Source organism: Octopus sinensis, linkage group LG29, assembly GCF_006345805.1.
Source record: "Octopus sinensis linkage group LG29, ASM634580v1, whole genome shotgun sequence".
In the NCBI taxonomy this organism is placed as follows: domain Eukaryota; kingdom Metazoa; phylum Mollusca; class Cephalopoda; order Octopoda; family Octopodidae; genus Octopus; species Octopus sinensis.
In genome coordinates this window covers 9,164,942-9,187,856 of record NC_043025.1, presented here as the reverse complement: position 1 = coordinate 9,187,856, position 22,915 = coordinate 9,164,942, and the positions used below count along the sequence as shown (strand labels likewise).

Genomic DNA, 22,915 nt, shown 5'->3' with positions numbered 1-22,915 from the left:
CTGGGAATTTGATCAAAATGCAAAGAAAGGACACTTTGGGAGGAAAACAGTTGTGTTGAAGGAAAATGCAAATACAAGAAATCATATGTATAAGAATGAGAACGTTTGTTACTGATTAAGGAGTGTACGAAGACGAGGTTTGATATGGAAATTGGCTGGCGAGTTGCCTTATGCACGTATTCCCGAGTCATTCACGGGTCCGTTGTAGAATAGATAAGTAAACATATTGTAGCATTATATATAGCCATTTAAAACAGAATTAAAGGACAAAAATATAGGTGTAGTATTTGAAGTGGATAGAGTGGTGTTTGAAGGAGAGGAATACGGAAGATAGTGTATTTACGTTGTAAAATAATAGACCACGGTTTGCTCGTCGAGTTGGTAGAACTAATTTTGCTTTAAAATCTATGGACGACGAGTGAAATGGGAGATAGTAGTAGTAGTAGCTTTCATCTGAGATTATTATGTGAATGTGTATTAGTTCACACGCGCGTATATGGTGTGCGTCTGTAGAATCTAGTAGTTGTGTACGCGTGCCTGGGTCTTTGTATATTATCATATACTGAGGGATGTGTGTAGAGAGAGAATAGTTAAGAAAATTTATGACGTATAAACGGTAAGGAAAACAGGTTGGGAATTATAAAATAAAACAATAAAATGTTTAAGAAATGTAAAGGTAGATAAAAAGTTGTTTACTGCATAGATATATGGAGCAATATATCAGTTGAGGTGCAAGGGAGTTAGTTAGGGGATGACATAGGGGTGGGTGGGGGATTGTTGTTATTTGTACTTAGAATATGAATTGCATAATTTGTGTCGAGAAGTAAATATTATACTATCCCGTTCATTTCTAATATTTCCTTACTTCGGACAGTGATGAAACCCGTTTGGATACGATATCTACGATAGAGTTTAGGAGAACTGGCGTTGTGGTTGGGGGAAAAGTCGGCGTAGTTGAGGTTCTCCTTAAGTTTATGGCATGGGTAGAAAATTTGGCTTTGTAGATCTAGGGTGACATCTAGGAAGTTACGGCAATAGTTTGGAGTTCAAGTGCCACAATTTTTAACGCCTTGCCAACACATCTGAGGTATCTCCATGTAGGGGGTGTAGATGATTCAAGATACAACATGAGCGCTTGCTATCCAAGATACCAAATGAACAAATATCAGGGCAGGAAACTCAAATGAGTGAATCGAAAGCTAACTCCGTCCTTCACCAAAGGCCAATCCCATAAACAGGGCCAGTCGAAAGGTGCTTACACTGGTGGGACCCCAGCATCGACACAGCCACAGGGTTAAAACATATAAAAGAATAAAAGAATATTTATATATGTATATATGTATAATAGCAATTTAATAAATAAAACATATGCATACATACATATATGTATATATGTGTACATGTGTACAAGACACCACAAATAAACGTAGAACACAACGAGAAACGAAAACAAAATTAAACAAGGAAACGGACTTTTTTTAACAACAAAAAACAGGGTACAAGACAAACAATAGAAGAAAAATGCCCCTTCATCAGCTGCCCCTGTTTCGACTCAATGCATGTTTCGAAGGTAAGGGCTGAACACGATCCGGCCGAAGCAGTCCTTCCTGCAAAATGAATTAAATAAAATTCTTCTGCAGAGGGGTAAAACAAGTGACAAGAACAGGACGTAAAAGCAATACAAATATAGAAAAACAGTACAAGTAAAGAATAACAGGACAAGGAAACCAACAATAAGGGCTAGACTGTGGAAAAATTCGTTAGAACGCATTCTGAAAAATCGGCTTGCGAAAAACAGAAGTCGATATTGGCTTGTTGAAAGCAGCGGGCGGAAAGAAAGTTTAGTAGCATTCCGGTCAGCAGCCAGAGAGAGGAGGGGGAGTGAGAGAGAGAGAGAGGAAAAGAAGCCAGAGAGAGGAGGAGGAGTGAGAAAGAGAGAAAAATAAACCAGAAAGGGTGAAAAATAAGGAGAGAGACAGGTAGAGAGGAAGACAGACGGGGAGGGAAGGTCAAGTAAAGAGTTAAGAGTGCGCGTCATAATTATTGAAATAAAAACTTACTTGGAGAAGGAGAAGAAACAACGCGTGTCGTTCAATCATATAATAACAATTTAATAAATAAAACATATGCCATATGCATACATACATACACACACACACACACATATATATAGATATATATGTGTATATATGTATATATATATATGTATATATATATATATGTATATATATATATATATATGTTTATATATATGTATATATATATATATATATCTTATTATAAAAGGCAGATTTTATCTGCCTCCCTTTGGGAGTTATACAAATCTACAATATAGGATTTCTTCAATTACAATTTACCTAGCAGTTTTAAGAGTACAATGCATCGCGTCATGCCAGGTCCAGTTTTTAAAATTTAAACTCCAATTAAGCAAAATTTACAGAAAACTCACATTCTGGTGTGTGTGTCAAATGCTTTTCTTAGTCTGGTTTACACCACACGCAAACGCACACATACAGTGGGCAACGAATAAAATGATAGTAATTCACTTACTGTAGTGAGTGATTCTTTCACTCTGCCTCCCACTTCCTCTTTCAACACATAGACACGCAAATATATAAATAAAATTGTAAGCTAACGTGCGTGTGTGTGAGTGTGTGTGTGTGTGCACGTGTGTGTGTGAGGGTGCGTGTGTGTGTGTGTGTGTGCGTGTGCGTGAGTGTGTGACAGGAAAGTTTTTTACGACGAATATAACACCTATATCCAAGTAGCAGAAAGATAAGACAGTAAGGTGTGATTTGAGGGAGATTTGGCTGCTATTTCTACCATGTCTAGCTGCCATGTAGGGGTCTCCCTCATAGGCTCATACATACATATATACATAGATAAGACAGTAAGGTGTGATTTGGGGGAAATTTGGCTGCTATTTCTACCAGGTCTAGCTACCATGTAGAGGTCCCCCTCATTGGCTCATATATATATACATACATAAGATGTAAGGTGTGATTTGAGGGAGATTTGGCTGCTGTTTCTACCAGGTCTGTTAGGCCTTCTCATGTAAACTCAAGCTTTCTCATGCCTTGAACATAAGACCAAAGCAGAGAATGTATTCTTTTATTCTTCTGCTTTTTCCAGCCATTGGTCTGTGGCCATGCTGGGGCAATGCCTTGAAGAATTGTAGTTTAATGAATCAACTCCAGTTTTATTTTCGTAAGCATTGTACTTATTCTATCTGTTTCCTTTGTCAAACCACTAGGTGACAGGGATGTAAACAAACCAACATTCGTTGTCAAGCAGTGGTGGAGGACAATCACAAGCACAGACACGCACACACACACACATACATGCATACACATATACACACATACATACATACATACATATATGTGTGTATATATATATTGCAGCGTGGAAGGTGTTTGTAAGCCATTTAAGAAACACACAAAAACCGTTACATTCACTTCAACATTTAAATTTAATTTGCCAAAATATTTTCGTCGCTTTGAGACCGCGACCTGTTCACTGACAAAAATATCGTGCTAACAGGTCGCGGTCTCAAAGCGACGAAAATATTTTGACAAATTAAATTTAAATGTTGAAGTGAATCTAACGGTTTTGTGTGTTTCTTAAATGGCTTATAAACACCTTCAACGCTGCAACTGTTTTCGTTCCCTCACACGATCTCAGATCAAGTCACTTGCTATGCAAGTACATCTCTGTAACTATATATATATATATATATATATATATATATATATATATATATGTATATTGGTAAAAACAGTAAGATAACAAAAGAAAGAAAGAGACCTCAATATTATGTAAATAGAGGAAATCTTTATATATAAAAGTGAGGTTGTGTGTCTGTCTCCTACGATTTAGATTCCTAACTACTCCCACATTTTGCGGTGCAGTTTAACCAAAACCGGGTATCTTATAGTCGTGATTCATATCGAGACCGTCTGGGTATTAGCGCGCGTCTACGATGAGTCTACGATTTAAAAAAAAATTTACCATCAATTTTTCCCATTTTTAATTCATTTTTGACATATATAAGGGAAGTAACTCTCTAAAATTTATTATTAAATCTCAGAACGTAAAAAGCTACAGTAACACCCCTCCCCTTTGTGGTTAGCCATATTGAGATGGCTATTATACTTTACATCTCTAAAAATGCTTATATAATTATTTCCCTTACAAACCCGAGCAACGCCGGGCGATACTGCTAGTATATATATATATATATATATGTTTATATATATATATATATGTATATATATATATATATATATATATATATATATATATATATATATATATATATATATATATATATATATATAAATTGGACATGGTCGAGCGTTGTATTCTTTCTTGTCTTGATGTTCACAGCCAAACGGCTGGGTGGATTCGCGTGAAATATGGCACACATGTGGAGACGGGTGCATAGATTGAAATGCAGTTTGTAGTTTTTCCTATCCCCTATAGTTACCAAGAAAATCGATTAAAACGTTTTTAATGGAATTCCCCCGCCAACATACATAACCTTTCTCTACTTTTCTATGTTACTCACTCCGCACACCCCATCCAACACATACACACGCTCCCTCTCTCTCTCTCTCTCTCTCTCTCTCTCTCTCTCTCACACATACACATACTCTCATACACACACTGCACGCACCAATTCTTCCGCTTCACGCCAACTTCAAAGGACGTTCACTCATACAATCATCCTGTATCTTATTTCTTTGTTGTTCAAAAGGGGCTAAATATAGAGGTCCTGTATCTGCTTCTTTCGCTTTCACAAGGACTTCAAAAGAACCCCTTTCTAAACCTCCAGATATAAACACAACCCCCCACCTCCACCCCACCCTGCTGACTGCAAAAATCCTGCCAAATTAGCCGGAAAAACACACACATACACACACGTCCATCTCTCTCTATATAAAACTGAGAATGTGTGTCTGTCTGTCCGTCTGTGTGTTTTCCTAAAACTTGAGAACTACACAACCAATTTCATTCAAATTTTACACATGCCTTACTTAAGGTCTAAGGCGACCCCACAGCAATATCATATCTTCTCCACTATTTCAGTATTACGTGTTAAAAGTGAAACAAAAACATCTCTTTATTGTAATGCAGGCACTTTCACTTTAATACTGAAACTATTAAAGTGAAGGTATTATATAATAGGGATCAACCATTAACAGTGGTCATCCATTTTGCTAGAAGAAGATCCGCTATGGTCTTATATGCTACACCACTGATTTTCAATTCATATTAAATTAATATTCAATTTTGCACCCTTATTATGTGTGTGTGTGTGTATTAGCAATTCGTATAAAATTGCATTAATGACTTGAACTTGAATAAGTGGTTTCACATAAATGGGGATAAATTAAAAAGGTTTGTTGCTATTATTATTACTGTTTGACTATTGTAATCACGTTTGTTGGTTCCTCGTCAAGGAAATGTTGTTGTGTTGCATTTGTTAAATAATTGTAAACCGTAACCCTCTCCCTTTCGGAGAAGGGTTTTGGTTATTTTTAACAATTGAATTGTGTTCCTGTTTGGGGAAATTGACAATACTTTCACCATCTTTACGGAAGCATTTTTGTTAAAATGCCTTCGATAGGAGAAAGTCCAAAAATGAATTTCGCTACAGCCGTACACTTCTATACAAGAGGGAGGACAAGATCCAATTGATCGAAATTGCAAGAGACAGGCCTACAATTCCAGTCTCTTATATATTTTGAGTATTGTTATCACTAGCGATATCAAGATATAACTTTATATTTTGTATTTTATGTGTAGATGTATATATATAGATGTACATATAATATGTACACATATATATACACATATGTACATGCATAATATATCTACCCATACAAACATACGCACACACACATACATAAGGGCAGGTGTGGCTGTGTGGTAACAAACTACGTTCCAAACACATGGTCCTGGGTTCAGTCCCACTGTGTGGTGACTTGATATGTGTCTTCTGCTGTAGCCTCAGACCAACAAAAGCCTTCTCAGTGGATTTTGTACATATATACAGGCATACATACATATATATATACATGCATACGTACATATTCGGCCTAAATACTCTACCACTACAACTAATAACTGTTGGGAACACTTTCAAACCTGCCTTACATTCGAACCGGAATTTCAAAAACATTGTCCCCTTCAGCGCCAAGCTCAACAGCTCTATCTTAACACGGAGGGTATCAGCAATGAAATCTATAACAAAACACTCATTGACATTGAAGACAGAATTGCTAAACTGGGTGAAAATGAATTGTCGACTTATGGCCTGCCACAAGCATTCAGGTAAGGGTCAAATAGCCTTCCCACTGCTGTCATTCGTGAAACAACTTATGACACCAAGCGCTTTCAAAGTACATTGTTGAAAATGAGCCTACATTACTTCCGGACCAGCAGCAGGCCTACAGAACTATTCTTAACAGTGTACGCCAACGTGATGGACGAATCTTCTTCCTCGATGCTCCTGGAGGGACAGGAAAAACATTTATTACAAATCTTCTCCTTGCAGAAGTTAGGCAGCATCAGTACATTGCATTAGCTGTAGCCTCCTCTGGCATTGCAGCTATATTGTTACCCGGTGGCAGGACAGCATACTCAACTTTTAAACTCCCTCTCAATTTAGCAGCATCCGAAATGCCTTCATGCAACATCAACAAAAGCTCAGATCAGGGAAAGTACTTAAAATGTGTCATCTAATTGTCTGCACTATGGCTCATTAGATATTGGAAGCATTAGATAGAGCCCCGAAAGACATCCGAGACTGTCAGGCTCCAATGGGAGGTGTAACGCTTCTGTAGTCAGGTGATTTCAGGCAAACTCTAAAGTCCTCTACCCTGTGGCATCATGTTACAATCGTGTCTCACCACTAACATGAGAGCTCAGCTACACGGCGACAAAATGTCCACAAAGTTTGCACAGGACATTTTGACACTTGGTGAAGGCAAGATGCCTCTCGATGCTGCAGGACAAATGGAAGTGTGGTCATTTTTCTCTCTTGTTAATTATGTAGAAGACCTAAAAAACAAAGTCTTTCCCAACTTCACACAAAACTACCAAATTCACAATTGGCTGTGTGAAAGAGCAATATTAGCTCCAAAAAACGTCGCTGTTAACAAAATCAATCAACAGCTAATGCATTCTCTTCCCGGCACAATACACACTTACAAGTCTGTTGATACAATTCTAGATATAAATGAAGTTGTGAACTATCCTCCTGAATTTCTCAATTCACAGGAGCCTCCTGGACTACCTCCACACATATTAGCACTTAAAGTTGGAACTCCTGTAATGCTAATCCGCAATCTGGAACCACCAAGACTTTGCAATGGAACACGACTGGTGATAAAGAAAAATCATGTCACACCTTATCGAGGCGATCATTCTTTCTGGATTTGGAAAAGGTGATGACGTCTTTATTCCAAGAATTCCTCTTACTCCATCAGGAGCAGAAATTCCATTTACATTCAGAAGACTGCAATTTCCCCTTCGTGTCAGCTTTGCCATGTCCATTAACAAATCTCAGGGTCAAACCCTCTCTGTAGCTGGTCTTCTCTTGGAAGAGCCCGGCTTCTCGCATGGGCAACTGTATGTTGGCTGCTCAAGAGTAGGAGCCAAAAGAAACCTTTTTGTATATCCTCCACAAGAGAAAACAAGGAACATTGTTTACAATGAGGTGTTATAATCTCAACAGCCAGGAGGAATATACATGATCCCTCTTTTTAACAAACTTCATGTACTTTCATGTATTTATATTAATATACACATATATATATATATATATATGTGTGTGTGTGTGTGTGTGTGTGTGTGTATCCATATATATATATATATATAACAGAAAAGTCTAATTCTTCAATTGAATGTAACCGGGCAACGCCGGATATCTCTGCTAGTTTCATATATTTTCTTTCAATTTCTGCTCTCTTGATTACACTGACGTCCAATACAATAGCTCTCAGATACATTTTCGTTCTCTAAAAAAGGTACGTGTCTATTTTTCTTATAAGCGTATACCAATGACTTCTTCCATAATTTTCCACTTAGCTTTTATCTTCACTTTTCTTAAATTGGATACGTCTGCTATTAAGTTGCAGAACTTTTGCAGTATAGTTAAAAATCCTTTCTGCTTTATTTCTTACATACAATTTGCCTGTAAATTCTTACAGCTTCAATTTTTGGTGATGATTGAAATGTCAAACATTTTCTAACTGTTAAAACAATTCTTAACGTCAACTTCTTACTGCCTCTTCTATTTTTTTCATAGCACCCATACTTACCGAGAAAACGTCTTCCCCACTTTGTTCTTCCATTAAAACAACCAGTTGTTCACACAGCCACCATATACTTTTCCGCTAGCAACAAGGGGACTACAGGATGAGTCAGCTAAAACTTTCCCTATCCTGTCTCTCTTCTTTCACCTCAATGTGGGGTTAATTATCTTCATCTTTAGTTACCTTTTCACCTTGAAACTACATATTACGAACAATTGTTGGATTAATACAGTAAGGTGTTTTGAGGGAGATTTGGCTGCTATTTCTACTAGGTCTACCTACCATGTAGACGTCTGATCTTAATTTTCATTCACAGATTTGCATTTCAAAAATTTAACATAATCTTTTCCATAAATCAACTATCGAAAAATTCTCTACCATGACCTCACATTAAAAGACGGGACTAGACGGAGGCCCAACAGAATAGTTCTCACAAACAGACTACGTACAAATTCTTTCTTCACAACTCCTGAAGCTGTTTTCTGCGAAGATATTTTCACTTGTCCGGGCATTGCTATTACAGACAAATTAACAATTCCACTCCAGAGATAAACACAAACCACCTCTTGCTGACTGCAAAAGTCCTGCCAAATTAGCCGGAAACACACACACACACGCGTCCATTTCATATATCTTCTTCAAAGCTGCATGCTTTTTTTGAAACATTTCACTATTTTTTTCTTATTTATCGTTATACATTTCCACCTATAATAACAGATAAAGATTAATACTTCGTTCAAAAACATTAACGTTTCACTTTCAGACACAGATTAAAAAAAAACTATACTTTCGTTGCAATTATTTTTTGCTTCTTCAAAAAATCTCATGACGTTTGCCTCAGTAAAAACCATCTTTACAGATAATGCCTAACAGAAAACAATCAATGCTCTGTTCCAAAAGGAATGCCCTCCTAAAACAGCGAAAAAGGAGTTGCGTTCACAGGTACGTTTTTCAACATTCATATTTCGATTTTGCTTCTACACATTCTCCTGTATCCCATTTCAATATTGCACTTTCATATGTCCTCTACTATTCCTTTCAGGAAACACCAGAAGCAAGAGAGGCCCGTGTTGCTGCCCAGCGTAGTCGTAATCAACGCTCACTATTTGAGAGGCCCGTCTTGCTTTCATGCGTATTCGAAATCGGCGCCCACTCCTTGTGGAGTCAGAAGAAGCAAGGCAGGCTCGTCTTGCCACCCAGCGTAGTCATAATCAACGCTCACTCCTTCAGGAGCCTGCTGAAGCAAGAGAAGCCCGCCCCGCTGCCCAACATAGTCAACGCCAGAGATCAAGTCTTCAGGAATCATCGGAGGCTATGGAAAACAGGTTGGCAGAACGACGTCAAAGAAATGTTGCTGCTGCAAGAGGCGCATTTTGGATGAGAGCTGGATTCAGATACAGTCCTGCTGATGATTTCTCCAATCACCCGGACGTGAGTCTTGGTAAAAGGGACAGGGAATGCCGATTTTGTCAAGCTAAGTAGTGGGCTGGTGAGGCAGCTGGTCTTTGTTGTTCCGGAGGCAAGGTTCGATTTCAGCCGCTCGCAGATCCACCTGAAGTTCTGAAAAATCTCCTCCTCAATAGCTCCGAGTACGCCAAGAAATTCCGAAAAGGCATTTGGAGATATAACTCCTGCTTCGCTATGACCTCTTTTAGCGTAAAGAACATCCACGACAAACATAACATCAACAACGTCAATATTGATGGAAATTTGGCGGTTAATCCTGCAAACAAAAAGAAGGAGTTGCATTACGCCTTCAAGATCCATGGTCAATGTTATCATCGCATGGGAAGTCTTTATCCTCAGCCTACCAAGGAACCCAAGTTCTTTCAGATTTTCTTCATGGGTTGTTCAAACGCAGAAGGTATCCAACGGTGCAACAGAAATTCAGATGTTGACGCAGCAATTGTTGCTGAACTCCAACATATGCTTCATGCAACACACCCTTATGTCAACGAATTGAAGAATGATGCGTTGCAGCTTTTGGAAGCCCAACCTGAGCTAAAATTGATAATTAAAGCTGACAGGCGACCTGCTGGTGAGCACCCGCGACGTTTCAATGCTCCAACCACCCACAAGGTTGCAGCAATCATAGTCGGCGAAGAAAATGGCAAGCGTGATAATGTCTTCCAGAACTGCTATAGCCGACTGTCCTTTGTTTCGGAAACCCATCGGTCATACGACTGCCTGCAGTACCCCCTACTGTTTCCCCTTTGGAGAGGATGGCTACAGCTTTCACCAACGCCATGTTGATCCAATCACGGGTGCTGAATTAACCAAGGCTGTTTCCTGCAAGTAATTCTATGCCTTCCATCTTATGGTCAGAGAAGGTCAGTTCAACCAACTACTACGGTACAAGGAAGTCACAAATCAATTCTTGGTTGACATGTTTGCCAAGGTTGAAAGGGAAAGGTTTCTTTATAGTCGTCAAAATCAAAAGATCGATATCTTACCGTTCATGTCCAGCTGTATGGTAATGCAAGAAACATTGGCCTTCCGGTGATACTTCCTTCCAGCCATACCGGGTCTCTACGGTATATGCATTAGCGGACACAGGATGCCATGGCATATGTCCGTAAGTTTAGCGAACCTGACCTCTTCATCACCTTTACGTGCAACTCAACTTGGAGGGATATAAAGGAAAACTTATTCGAGGGCCAGGCTGCATGCGACAGACACGACTTAGTGGCCAGAGTTTTCCATGAAAAATTGCAGAAATTAATATGGCTATTGAAACATGATGCTGTCTACAGAAAACTTAACGCGTGGATGTACACAGTAGAATGGCAAAAGCGGGGTCTTCCACACGCCCATATACTGATTTGGTGTCAAGAAATAATCAGACCTGCGGACATAGATAAGATTAGAGCTGCTTGACCCTAATGTCAACTTGCAGGTATTCCAAATAGTGTCGGCGCATGTGATACACGGGCCCTGTGGTGTCTTGAATCCTAATTCTCCATGTATGGAAAAAAATAGATGTTCAAAGAACTATCCCACGGCTTTCAACTGGGTTACATGTACTGGTATTGATGGCTACCCAATTTACTGACGATGTGCCCCTGACTTTGGAGGAATTTCGGCGCAAAAAAGGATAAAGAGCAAAGACATTGCCATCAACAACGGTTTGGTTGTTCCCTACAGCCCTTTCTCCCTTACAAACATGTAAACAAGGGCAACGACATGGCTGCTTTGGGCGTGCAGGATGAAGAGACAGCCAACGATGAAATCCTTCAATATTTCGTCCAATATGGCGGCATGGCGCATTCTAGGTTTTGATAAGCACCAGTCCTCTGCATCTGTTTTTGGCCTAGATATACACTTAGAAAATAGGCAACGTGTTTACTTCACTTGGACTAGCAAAAAATGGCAAAGGCGGCGGCAAGGTGTGCGAATCGACAATGAGATCGGCGAGGTAATCTACAAAGGAAACATGATCGGTCGTGCCCACACTGTACACCCAAAGAATCAGGAGTGCTCTTTTGCGGATGATTCTGTTTCATATGAAAGGCCCAACATCATTTTCCCACGTCAGATCATTCGAAGGACAAATGTGTTGCACTTACAGGGAAGCTTGCTTGCGACGGGGACTACTCGAGGATGAGGGTCTCTGGAACACGGCATTGCAAGAGGCCTCTGAATGCAGGACACCAGAAGCAATGCGCCGAATATTTTGTCTCATCTATTCAGTAATGTGTCTAACCCTCTTCATTTGTGGGACACATTTAAAGATAGTTTTTCCGAAGACTATCTCCGACGACTTCAAGCCGAAGATCCAACGGCTGGATTCGACCTCAATAACGTCATCTACAACACAGCCCTCCGCGATTTGCAATCGCGACTGCAAGCTATGGGAGGAGTTGGCGTCCTCTGATTTCAGTCTGCCGTCTCCGCGGGACATTCCAAATGCTTTAGCTGCTGAGTACATGCGAGAGTTGAGCTACAACACGCAGGGAATGGTGGTGCAGGTTGCTCAGGATGAGCCTAGACTTTTGGAAGTACAGAGAATTGAATACAATAGTTTCCTCACCAGTCGTAATTCCAACGAAGGACAACTTTTTTCTTGGATGCTCCCGGCAGAACCGGAAAAACTTTTCTCATGAACCTCCTACTAGCCAAAATTCTCCAGGAAAATCGGATTGCCATAGCGGTTGCATCCAGCGGCATCGCAGCAACTCTACTGCATGGCGGTCGTACGGCACACTCAGCATTCAAATTACCACTAGACCTGACCAAACAGGGAAATCCCACTTGCAATGTTAGTCGTGGCTCAGCCATGGGGAATCTTCTCACTGAGTGCAGCCTTATCATCTGGGATGAGGCAGCCATGTGTCATAGGGCAGCATTTGAGGCGCTCGAGCGGTTTCTTCAAGACCTGAGACGCAATATGAGAGTGATGGGTGGAGTGATTGTTCTGCTTGCTGGCAACTTCCGACAAGCTCTACCTGTCATTCCACGGGGGACAAGAGCTGACGAGGTAAATGCTTCCATAAAATCATCCTACTTATGGCACCACAGCGAAAAACTTCACCTGACTCGAACATGAGAGTTCACGTGTTTGGCGACGAAAATGCGGCCACATTCTCGGCGCAGCTTCTCCATGTTAGTAATGGAACTGTAGCTGGCGATACTGATGGTTTCATCCATTTACCATTTGGTAACCTTGTGCCTACCAAAGATGATTTGATTTCTGCAGTTTTTCCTGACATTGCAAGCCAAAGCCTTCACACAACTTGCCTACAAGAAGAGCAATTTTGGCGCCTCACAATAAAACCGTCGACGCTATCGATAATAAACTTTTTGATCTGCTTCCTGGAGAAAAACTCTCCTTCAAGTCCATTGACACGCATGAAAACCCGGAGGATATGACCATTTTCACAACAGAATTTCTTAATTCCCAAACGCCCGCAGGATTTCCGTCTAAGGAACTCCATCTCAAGGTTGGCGCCCCATCATGCTGCTGCGGAATCTGGATGCTCAAATAATGTGTAACGGCACGCGGATGATAATAAAAAATATATACTCCCGAGGTCTGCAGGCAACCATCTTGAATGGACCAGCCACTGGTCAAGATGTTCTTATAACCCCAATGTCCCTCACTCCCTTCGATACGATCTACAAATTTAAGCGGTTTCAATTTCCTATCAACCTCTCTTTTGCAATGACGATATATAAGGCACAGGGTCAACCATTGCAAATGGTTTGTTTAAATCTCACAGAGCAAGTATTCTCGCACGGTGAACTCTCTGTTTGATGCTCCCATGTAGGCAGCAAACAAAGTCTAGACATTTGTGCATCAGAAGAGAAAACGAGAAATGTTGCCTACAAAGAAGCGCTCCTCCGAAAAGATGGCATTTCTTCACATCTTTCAAATCAACCCAGACATCTGCCGCCTCAAAAGCTTCGTAGTCACCGTGCCAGCCAACGTAACTCAATGACACACACCTTTACTCATTCACCCTATCTCTCTTTCTCTCTCACACATACACACGCACATACACACACACACACACACACACACCACACACACACACACACACACACGCACACATGTCCATTTCACATATCTTTCAGTTTCTGCTCTCTGCAAAGAAACTTTTTATGGATACAACTGCTTACAAAAATAGGGATTAATGTATAATTTCTTTCTATCTTCATAATTAAATAAATGTTTTAATGATTAGACAGTGGTCCAATACAATAGCTCTCAGAAACAGACTACGTACAAATTCTTTCTTCACAACTCCTGAAGCTGTTTTCTGACAGCGGGAGGGGTGGTGATGGAAAGAAATTTTCATATAGTTGGAGGCTCCAATCGAAACGGGGTACCCGAAATGATAAGGTTGAGAAACGCTGTTATAGATTATGCCAAGCCGAAAACGACCACACCCACATCATCCAAACAGACCGGGTGAAATCGGGCTTAACTGCTAGTATACCTATGTTTACATATGTATGTATATGCAAACTTACTGTTAACAAAAGTCGGGATGCGTGACGTTCAGTTATTCCATAAATGTAAAATGTATTAAATACTACAAAACATACAAAAGAAACTTGCCCAAGGTGCCATGTAGTGGGACTTAACCTGGAACCATGTGGTTCGGTGGCATACTTCTTAGCGCACATCTACTCCTGCGCCTACACACACGCGCGCGCGCGCACACGCACATATATATAAGTATATATATATATATAATACAATCTTCATCTTAGTTATTTCGCTGTTCACCACCAGAAAGTAAACATTGTCACTGATGATATCCGGACATATAATGCGGGGTTATTTTACATCTATCATCGCTGAAACGGTGATGATCGAAATCTAACAGCACGATTGAAACAATTGTAGGATTGCTTTATGTTTATGTCATTTGTTGATTCGGTTTCTTTACATCTTAAATATTGTACATATGACTTTTTTTATCGAGATAAAAATAATAGCCAGGTATCCTCTATATTTCTTCTCTATTTCCTTTTATTAACTATATACATACACATATACATACATACATACATACATACATACATACATATATATATATATATATATATATATATATATATATATATATATATATATATATATATATATATATATATATATATATATATATATATATATATAATTAGGTAGATACATGGGTAAAAAAATCGGATTCATTATGAAAGAATTCATCAATATACCAAATTTCAAAATCTGTGAGAGAAACAAAGTAGATTTCTCTCTCTCTCTCTCTCTCTCTCTCTCTCAGCCTATGTCTTTCATTTTCTCAACGCAAAATTCCCCACTCTATGAATTAATCGCTTAGTTTGAGTGTGAGTGTTTGTGTTTGTCAGTGTGTGTGTATGCTTGTGTATAAGGAATTTCATTAAGGCGACACGGTAATGTAAAAACTGTATGCAATATAATAGATGTTAATAGCATACATTTCCGTCACTAAATATCATGTTTCTTACACACACACTCTCATACGCACAGAAGAAAGCACTACGAACGAACGCACGCACATGCACACACACATATATGTACATAACTATAGGTATGTGTTTATGTGTAATTTGATATGTATAATGTCTTAATACATACATGAATATATATATATATATATATATATATATATATATATATATATATATATATATATATATATATTACGTATATATAGCCACTGTAAAGTGATTATGGGCAATATTTTTTGCTTCTTCTACAGCTTCTTTCATGAAGAGAGATTTTCTAACATTTTAGTGTCCTAGTCACACAATCAAGGACATTATTTTCTATATATTGCAATCGAAGCAAACTCTTGACATGCCTGGCCACGACTACCCACCACCAAGGATATCAAATACAGATCGAGACCTGTTGGGTAGAGGCTTGAAGCTAGGGAAGCAGGTGTTATCTCTCGATTGCACTAAATATCGAGTGTGAGAAGCAAACTGAATAAATCAACTGATGTGTTCCTGTGGTTAAATGGCAGTATCGCCGTCTCGTAGACTACGGATAGATAGATAAATAGAAAGAGAGAGAGAGAGAACGCGAGAGAGAGAGAGAGATAATATAGATATAGATATATATTTACATATATATATATATATAAATACACAAATACAAGCAGATATATGTATATGAGATAGATGTATGCATGTATGAATATTTATTTAGTATATATATGTATATATATATATATATATATATATATATATATATATATATATATATATATATATATATATATATATATATATATATATATATATATATATATGCATGTACGAGGTCATTTCAAATTTCAAGAACGAGTTCTATAGCGCGCCAAGAGATGGCTGCATACGATTGTATGCGTGGTGGTAGCTAGCGGTGACCTTCATGAGGCAGCATGTTGAGTGACATCGCTCTATATACTTCGCAAGATGTGGAATTTGCAATTTAGTGATACTGTAATTTGCAATTTTTTCATGAAAAGGAAATTGGAAGAAATGAAGAAAGTGTAATTTTGCGTTAAAATTGGGAAGTCTGCTACAGAGAGATTGAGCATGCTTTGGCAAACTTATGGCGGCAAGATAGTGGGTTGTACTTAATGTTTCGAGTGCACGGGCCAGACTTACCACCTGCTGACTTGCATCTGTTCCTCAAGATGAAAAATCAGCTCAGAGGTCGAGATCAAGTGTGAATTTAACACGATCAAGAGGTCCTCGACTCACCTATGGAAAACTACGTCCAGGCTGGATTCCAAAAGTGTCAGAAAAGCTGGGGCCGCTGTATTATTGCTCAGGTAACACGAGTTACTTTTATTAAACATCACTCGTTCAGGAAATTTATATATACGATAGGTTTCTTTCAGTTATCGTGTACCCAATTAAGCAACATAAACGGGTTTGTTCGGTTGGAGACCAGAGTACACGCAGAAGGACTGATTACAGAAGCAAAATTCTTATCAGACAGTCATACCGACGCCTAAGCGTATGCACACACACACACACACACACACACACACACACACACACACACACACACACACACACACACACACACACACACACACGCACAATACACACACACATATGACAGAAATGGAAAATGGATTTTACGAGATTCGTTAATCATTACTGCCGTTTCAACCCGTCTTCAATCGGCCCCTCACGGATGAGATAATGGTCGATTGGCCGAAGTGCATCTTTCTTTGCAGATGTTTCTCATAAGTTGACATTTCAAAAAGTTCCCTGCTCACTAAACTCGGTTTCACTTGGTTCGATTATAATGTATTTCGTTAGTTAATAATAATAATAATAATAATAATAATAATAATAATAATAATTTTAGTACGAAGAAGGTGAAGAAGAAGAAGAAGAAGAAGAAGAAGAAAAAAAGAAGAAAAAGGAGAAGAAGAAGAAGAAGAGAAAGAAGAACAAACACAACAACAACAATAATAATAACAACGAAGAAGTCGGTGATGAATAAAAAGTAATATAAGTAGCAAAAAAACAGAAAAGATGGACAAGCAAAACAATAACAAGAAAATTGGGAATGAGGATAGAAATGATAATAAAAATACATCAACATAAGTAAAATTATCAGGCATACACACAGACACAAACGTACGAGGGACACACCAAACGTTGTTTTATGTTGTGAACGACTAGCTACATTAAAATCCTTCCTAAAGAAATTGAAACGGCATATGCAGCCCTCACACTTGACAGTTTGACCAAATTGCCCCAGCTGTAGCTCACTGTACAAATAGAAAATGACAACTACCAACTTCAGCACGTCATGTAATTGTAGAGTTTAAAATAACTCATATTATTGAACCAATATCTCAAAAGAGTGAGGATGAATATATTTCTATACGTTCTTTTCTTTAAATGAGTATAACTCTGCATAAATATATATTTCATAATATACCCACCTATAGACACAAATACAAACATAGATATTCACGTGCAATCGTACACTGATACACAAAATGTTAGAAATTAATGCAGACACATAGAGACACAAACACTCATTGACATCTTCATACAAACTCTAACATGAAAATAGTAGCAGAACATTAGTTAGAAATAGAGAGAGAAAAAGGAAGATGAGAAGACATCAAATTCCTAGAAAAAATTCATAAATAAAATAATATCAAAAAACTTAACCAACATACAATGTGTGTAAACTTGGAATATTTTGAAAGGATCCTTGTGGTATCGTTGTGATCTTATTCCCACCGAGATATCTGAAAAATAAAACACAATTCAAAAGTAAGAGTATTAAAGAGTATTAAATAGATTTCTTATAAAACATTAAATCTTGTATGTTTCGAATCATATTAATAAAAAGAGGACGGTGTAGAGGAAAATGGCCGCGATGATGTTGATGATGATGAGGAGTATTGCGATGTTGATCGTAAATGTTGTAATAATGACTGTGAGAAGGAAAATTGATGATGATTATTATCGAAAACGATGAGAAACGCTACTGATTAATTGGTGATGACGACGTTGATTATTATGATGTTCATAACGAAGGTGATGATTCTGCATGCTAGAAATAGCAGAGTAAATGGTGGGAGGAAATAGTTATGATGACATAATAACTTATTACGATTAGTGAATACGAAAATATGATTAGCAGAAGGACTATGAAGATGATACTGATGATGATGATGATGATGACGACGACGACGACGACGACGATGACGATGATGATGATGATGATGATGATGATGATGACGATGATGACGATGATGCTGCTGCTGCTGCTGCTGATGATGATGATGACCATGATGACCATGATGATGATGAAAGATGTGATGAAAAATTAGAAATTGATATGAATAACGAAGAAGGTGAAGGAAAATAAATCATAGAACGGATAAATATAGTGAAGAAGAAGAAGAAGAAGCGAAAATGATTCATGAAGAGAGGAGAAAGCAGTTGAAAAAATTAAAAGAAGAACCAGGATATGATGAACAAGATGAATGTAGAGAAAAATTTATGATGAAGACGATAAATGCAGGAAAACAAGATATATTAGAACAAGAAAAATAACGTGGAATATCAGAATGGGGAAATAAGAGGGAATAAAAGAAAATAAATACAAATACTGTAGTCACACATCAAACAAACACAAACATATATATATATATATATATATATATATATATATATATATATATATATATATGTAGGATATACACGTTTATCTATATGTTTTGCAAGAATTTTGATGTGAAATCGTGTGTTGAAACAGATATTTGTTGTATTTAGGAATGGTCATTTTGTCAGTTTAGCCAATACAAAACACACGCACTATATATTTGGTGTTACTTTGGTTCAGCTTTATTTATTTTTTACATTCATCTCACTCTTATTTTGGCTAGAGTTCTTTCGTCACACTCCTGTGACCTCATCAGTGGTCCTTTGCAAGAAGAAAGCAAAGGACCACTATATATATATATATATATATAAGAAGAAAGCAAAGGACCAATATATATATATATATATATATATATATATATATACATATATATACATATATATAGTGAAGGAAGAAATGGAGCTGAACGAAGATTTAACAAAATTCCTTTTTATTATTTTCTACATATGTTTCAAAGGCTGCAAAGTCCCTAATTCGGATTGAATAAGGAGACCATTTTGCAGCCTTCTCTTCAGGAAAATCCAGGAACTTAATTCTCCAACAAAATGCGCATTTATCCCTTGGGCTCCTCGCGAGCGTTTGTCGAAAAGCTTGCTGCGCATTTTGTTGGAGAATTAAGTTCCTGGATTTTCCTGAAGAGAAGGCTGCAAAATGGTCTCCTTATTCAATCCGAATTAGGGACTTTGCAGCCTTTGAAACATATGTAGAAAATAATAAAAAGGAATTTTGTTAAATCTTCGTTCAGCTCCATTTCTTCCTTCACTAAATATATAAAACTTCAAATTTCCGCACTAAGGCACGGTTTTGAGACCCCATGGTCGTAACCTCAACCGTGATTTTTCTGTTGTGATTTTTGCTACCCAGGTATCGGTTATCATTTGAATAATCCGTAACAAGATAATTCATTTATCCATTTCAATAATATATATATATATTTCTTAATTGTATATATATATATATATATATATATATATATATATATATATATATATATATATATATATATATATATATATATATATATATATATATATATATATATATTACAATTAAGAGATATACACATCATAATTAAAACATATATATTTCAATCAAAATAAAGTTGGACACAGTAAATTCCATCTCTACAAGATCCCGGTTGATGTTGTTACTGCTTCTCATACATTCTGCCGTTGGTTGTGCTTCTGCTACGGCGAGATAGAAATTCGCAGTTTACGGTTATTTGATCCTTGTTCCAATGCTGTGCTTATGAGATAAGCAAATTACAACACTTGACTATACAATGGATAGTTAAAGAAGATTAGAAGCTACTCGCGAGAGGGTTAGGCACTTCAGGCAGCGTATAAGAGAAGAACAGCGGTAAGAAATCAGATAAAGGGACAAGATGGAGTTGCAAGTATGAATGCTGAACAGTCGTTACGTTTGCGAGATGAACAGCTGCAACGAAAGCGTGAAGGAAGACATGGACTACCACTGAACAGACACAATAATCCTAAACGAACCTATCGTATTGGGAATTCGACGAAATTTTAAAATATTAACATCTGATTTGTTGGTAGCACGCTTCGTTTCTGTAGCCGAGAATGTTGTAACTTCAGATGCCTCTGAATACTGAATCGGCGCAGTAATGCTATATAAATAAAAAGATGGTAGCATGAAGGCGGTGGTTCATGATATCAGCAGAAAATATTACAGCCAAATCCCAAAAGAGGCTCTTGTAATTATTTTTGCCGTAAAAAATTGCATAGATTTTATACGGCAGAAGTTTTTGAATACAGACAGATCATCGTTTGTATTATCAGTATATGAGTAAAAGAAATAAATATCTAGCCGTACTGCTAATAGGCTGCAGCGCTGGGGTACTGTATTATTAAACTATGAATTTAAGATAGAGTATATACTATCTAAATAATTAGGACACTCTAATTGTTTATCAAGACAGATTTCAGAAAATGCTGAAGCATTTGAAGATACCGTGATTGCTACTTAGCGAGCGGAAAATGAAATTAAAAGCAAACTCTATAACTCCATGCGTGAACTGCTATTTACGATGCACGACATAAAATTACAATTGGGAAACGATGTATTCATTAAAAAATGAAAGAAATGCAGAAGGGTAAAAGAGATAAAAAATATTCGAGCCTATCACAAGGTGTGACAATGTGCTGATGTATGCACAAAGAGTCGTAGTGCCAGCCACAATACAAAAGCAATTACTAAAGGAATTTCATATTGAGTCAAAGGGATTTCGATAATGAAATCGTTAATGAGAAGTTAGGTGTACTGGCCAAACACCGGATTGTAACATTGAAGATATAGTGATAGTATGCAATACGCTATTCTCTAGCTCCAAATACACCCGTCACAAAATGGCACCCGTGGCCAAAATCACTTAAGGTTTCATATCACTTCGTTGTGGGGGACAGTTTTTCAACGTGGTCTGAGGTGCATAAATGTAGAAAGCCGACATCTCTGGTTACAGAGATATTTGATGTTTGTTAGAAAGATCAGATCCATCTTTGATCAGCCGATAACGAGTGAAAATATAAAGAATGGGAACAATATTTCAAAATTATTCAAGCTAGGTGACAAAGTTTTTAAAGAACTATAGATATAGTAAACAAGGCTGGGAGGATGGTACAATTGTTAAATAAATTGCAAGAATGATATTCCTGGTAAAAGGTAAAATAAATATCGAACATAAAAGACTTATTAACCAACTTAAAACCTGATTCAAGGAAAAATCAGTCAAAAGAAGTGAATTTCTCATGAAAGTATTGCACGACACGTTTGAGGTACCAACACAGAAAAAATTTGTAAATACACGTTCTAGCACCAGAAAATGAAACGAACGGTAACATAAGAATTGAGCCCTAAGCATAAAGATATTAAAATTCTGAGCGACTTTAATTCTCAAGTGGAGAATTTAGGGGAGACTAATTCTATAAAGGGGAGATGCTGTGGAAAGATTCTGACAACCTTCCAAGTGACTAAAAGTGGTCTGACACATTTCCATTACATGGAGAACTGTCTAGTCGTAAGCAATTGATTGTGAACAATTGATTGGTAAGCATTTCCCTATGATCCGTTGGCAGAGACCTTCGAGTCTCATGTAATAGTAATCGTATTGCATCGTGTAAATAGCTTCGTTAAATTATATATCCAACACCAGGATATAGAACGTATTCAGGGCCAAACTTCGCACAACACTACGAACTTGAATCTGTCATTGGTCGCCTGCAGTACAGTCAGTTGTATATTATTAATGCATCACGGAGTGGAAGCAAGTCAGAACTCCCAAAGCTCCTCTCACAGAATGGGTGTCATGTGCAACAAGTAAATCCTTATGCTGAGTTATATGGGAACATGCACTTAATTGAACAAGAGATTGGAAGTGCCAGGAGCGAAAATGTAGAATTACGAAAGTGTGAAATACATTTCAAAAGAACGGGTTATATAAGGTGCTACAATTTTTCCCCTTGCAATGAAATAACTGCACCCTGAAAACCCTAATTTCCATGAGAGAGAAAATAATCTGCAGCGAAATAAGTTTTCTGAAAACCGATCAGATTTCGTTGCAAGAGTGTGCAAGTTGTATATCATTGAACTTCTGAAGGATATGGAGGACAGACATGTATTTGGTGTAAGAGTAACTCATGTCCGTGTTATCGAGTTTCAAAGGAGAGGACTTCCACACTGCCATATGCTCGTAGACAAAGTGAAGATCAGAGTGGATATAGACAGAATGGTATAAGCACAAATTTCTGATTCAAATGAATCATGATTTAGTTTTAAAAAATCATGATACTTAGACCTTGTGGTGTTGATAACACCTCCTCGCAATACATGGGGAATGGCTCTTGCCAAACAAAGTTTCCCAAGAACTACAGAAATGAGACACTACTAAATATTAATGGATATCCAGAGTACAGGAGGCACAATA

At 37.8% G+C, this 22,915-nt stretch overlaps 1 protein-coding gene across 1 annotated transcript; it reads left to right on the top strand.

The window, feature by feature from the left end:
* Positions 1–12,423: 12,423 nt before the first annotated feature.
* LOC115226014 lies at positions 12,424–12,870 on the top strand. Its single transcript, XM_029796988.1, has one exon. The coding sequence runs from the start codon at positions 12,424–12,426 to the stop codon at positions 12,868–12,870; it is 447 nt and encodes a 148-aa protein (XP_029652848.1).
* Positions 12,871–22,915: the final 10,045 nt, after the last annotated feature.

Excerpts from the sequence above, each read along its gene's own strand:
- LOC115226014 (XM_029796988.1), top strand. The coding sequence starts at position 12,424 with ATGAACCTCCTACTAGCCAAAATTCTCCAGGAAAATCGGATTGCCATA.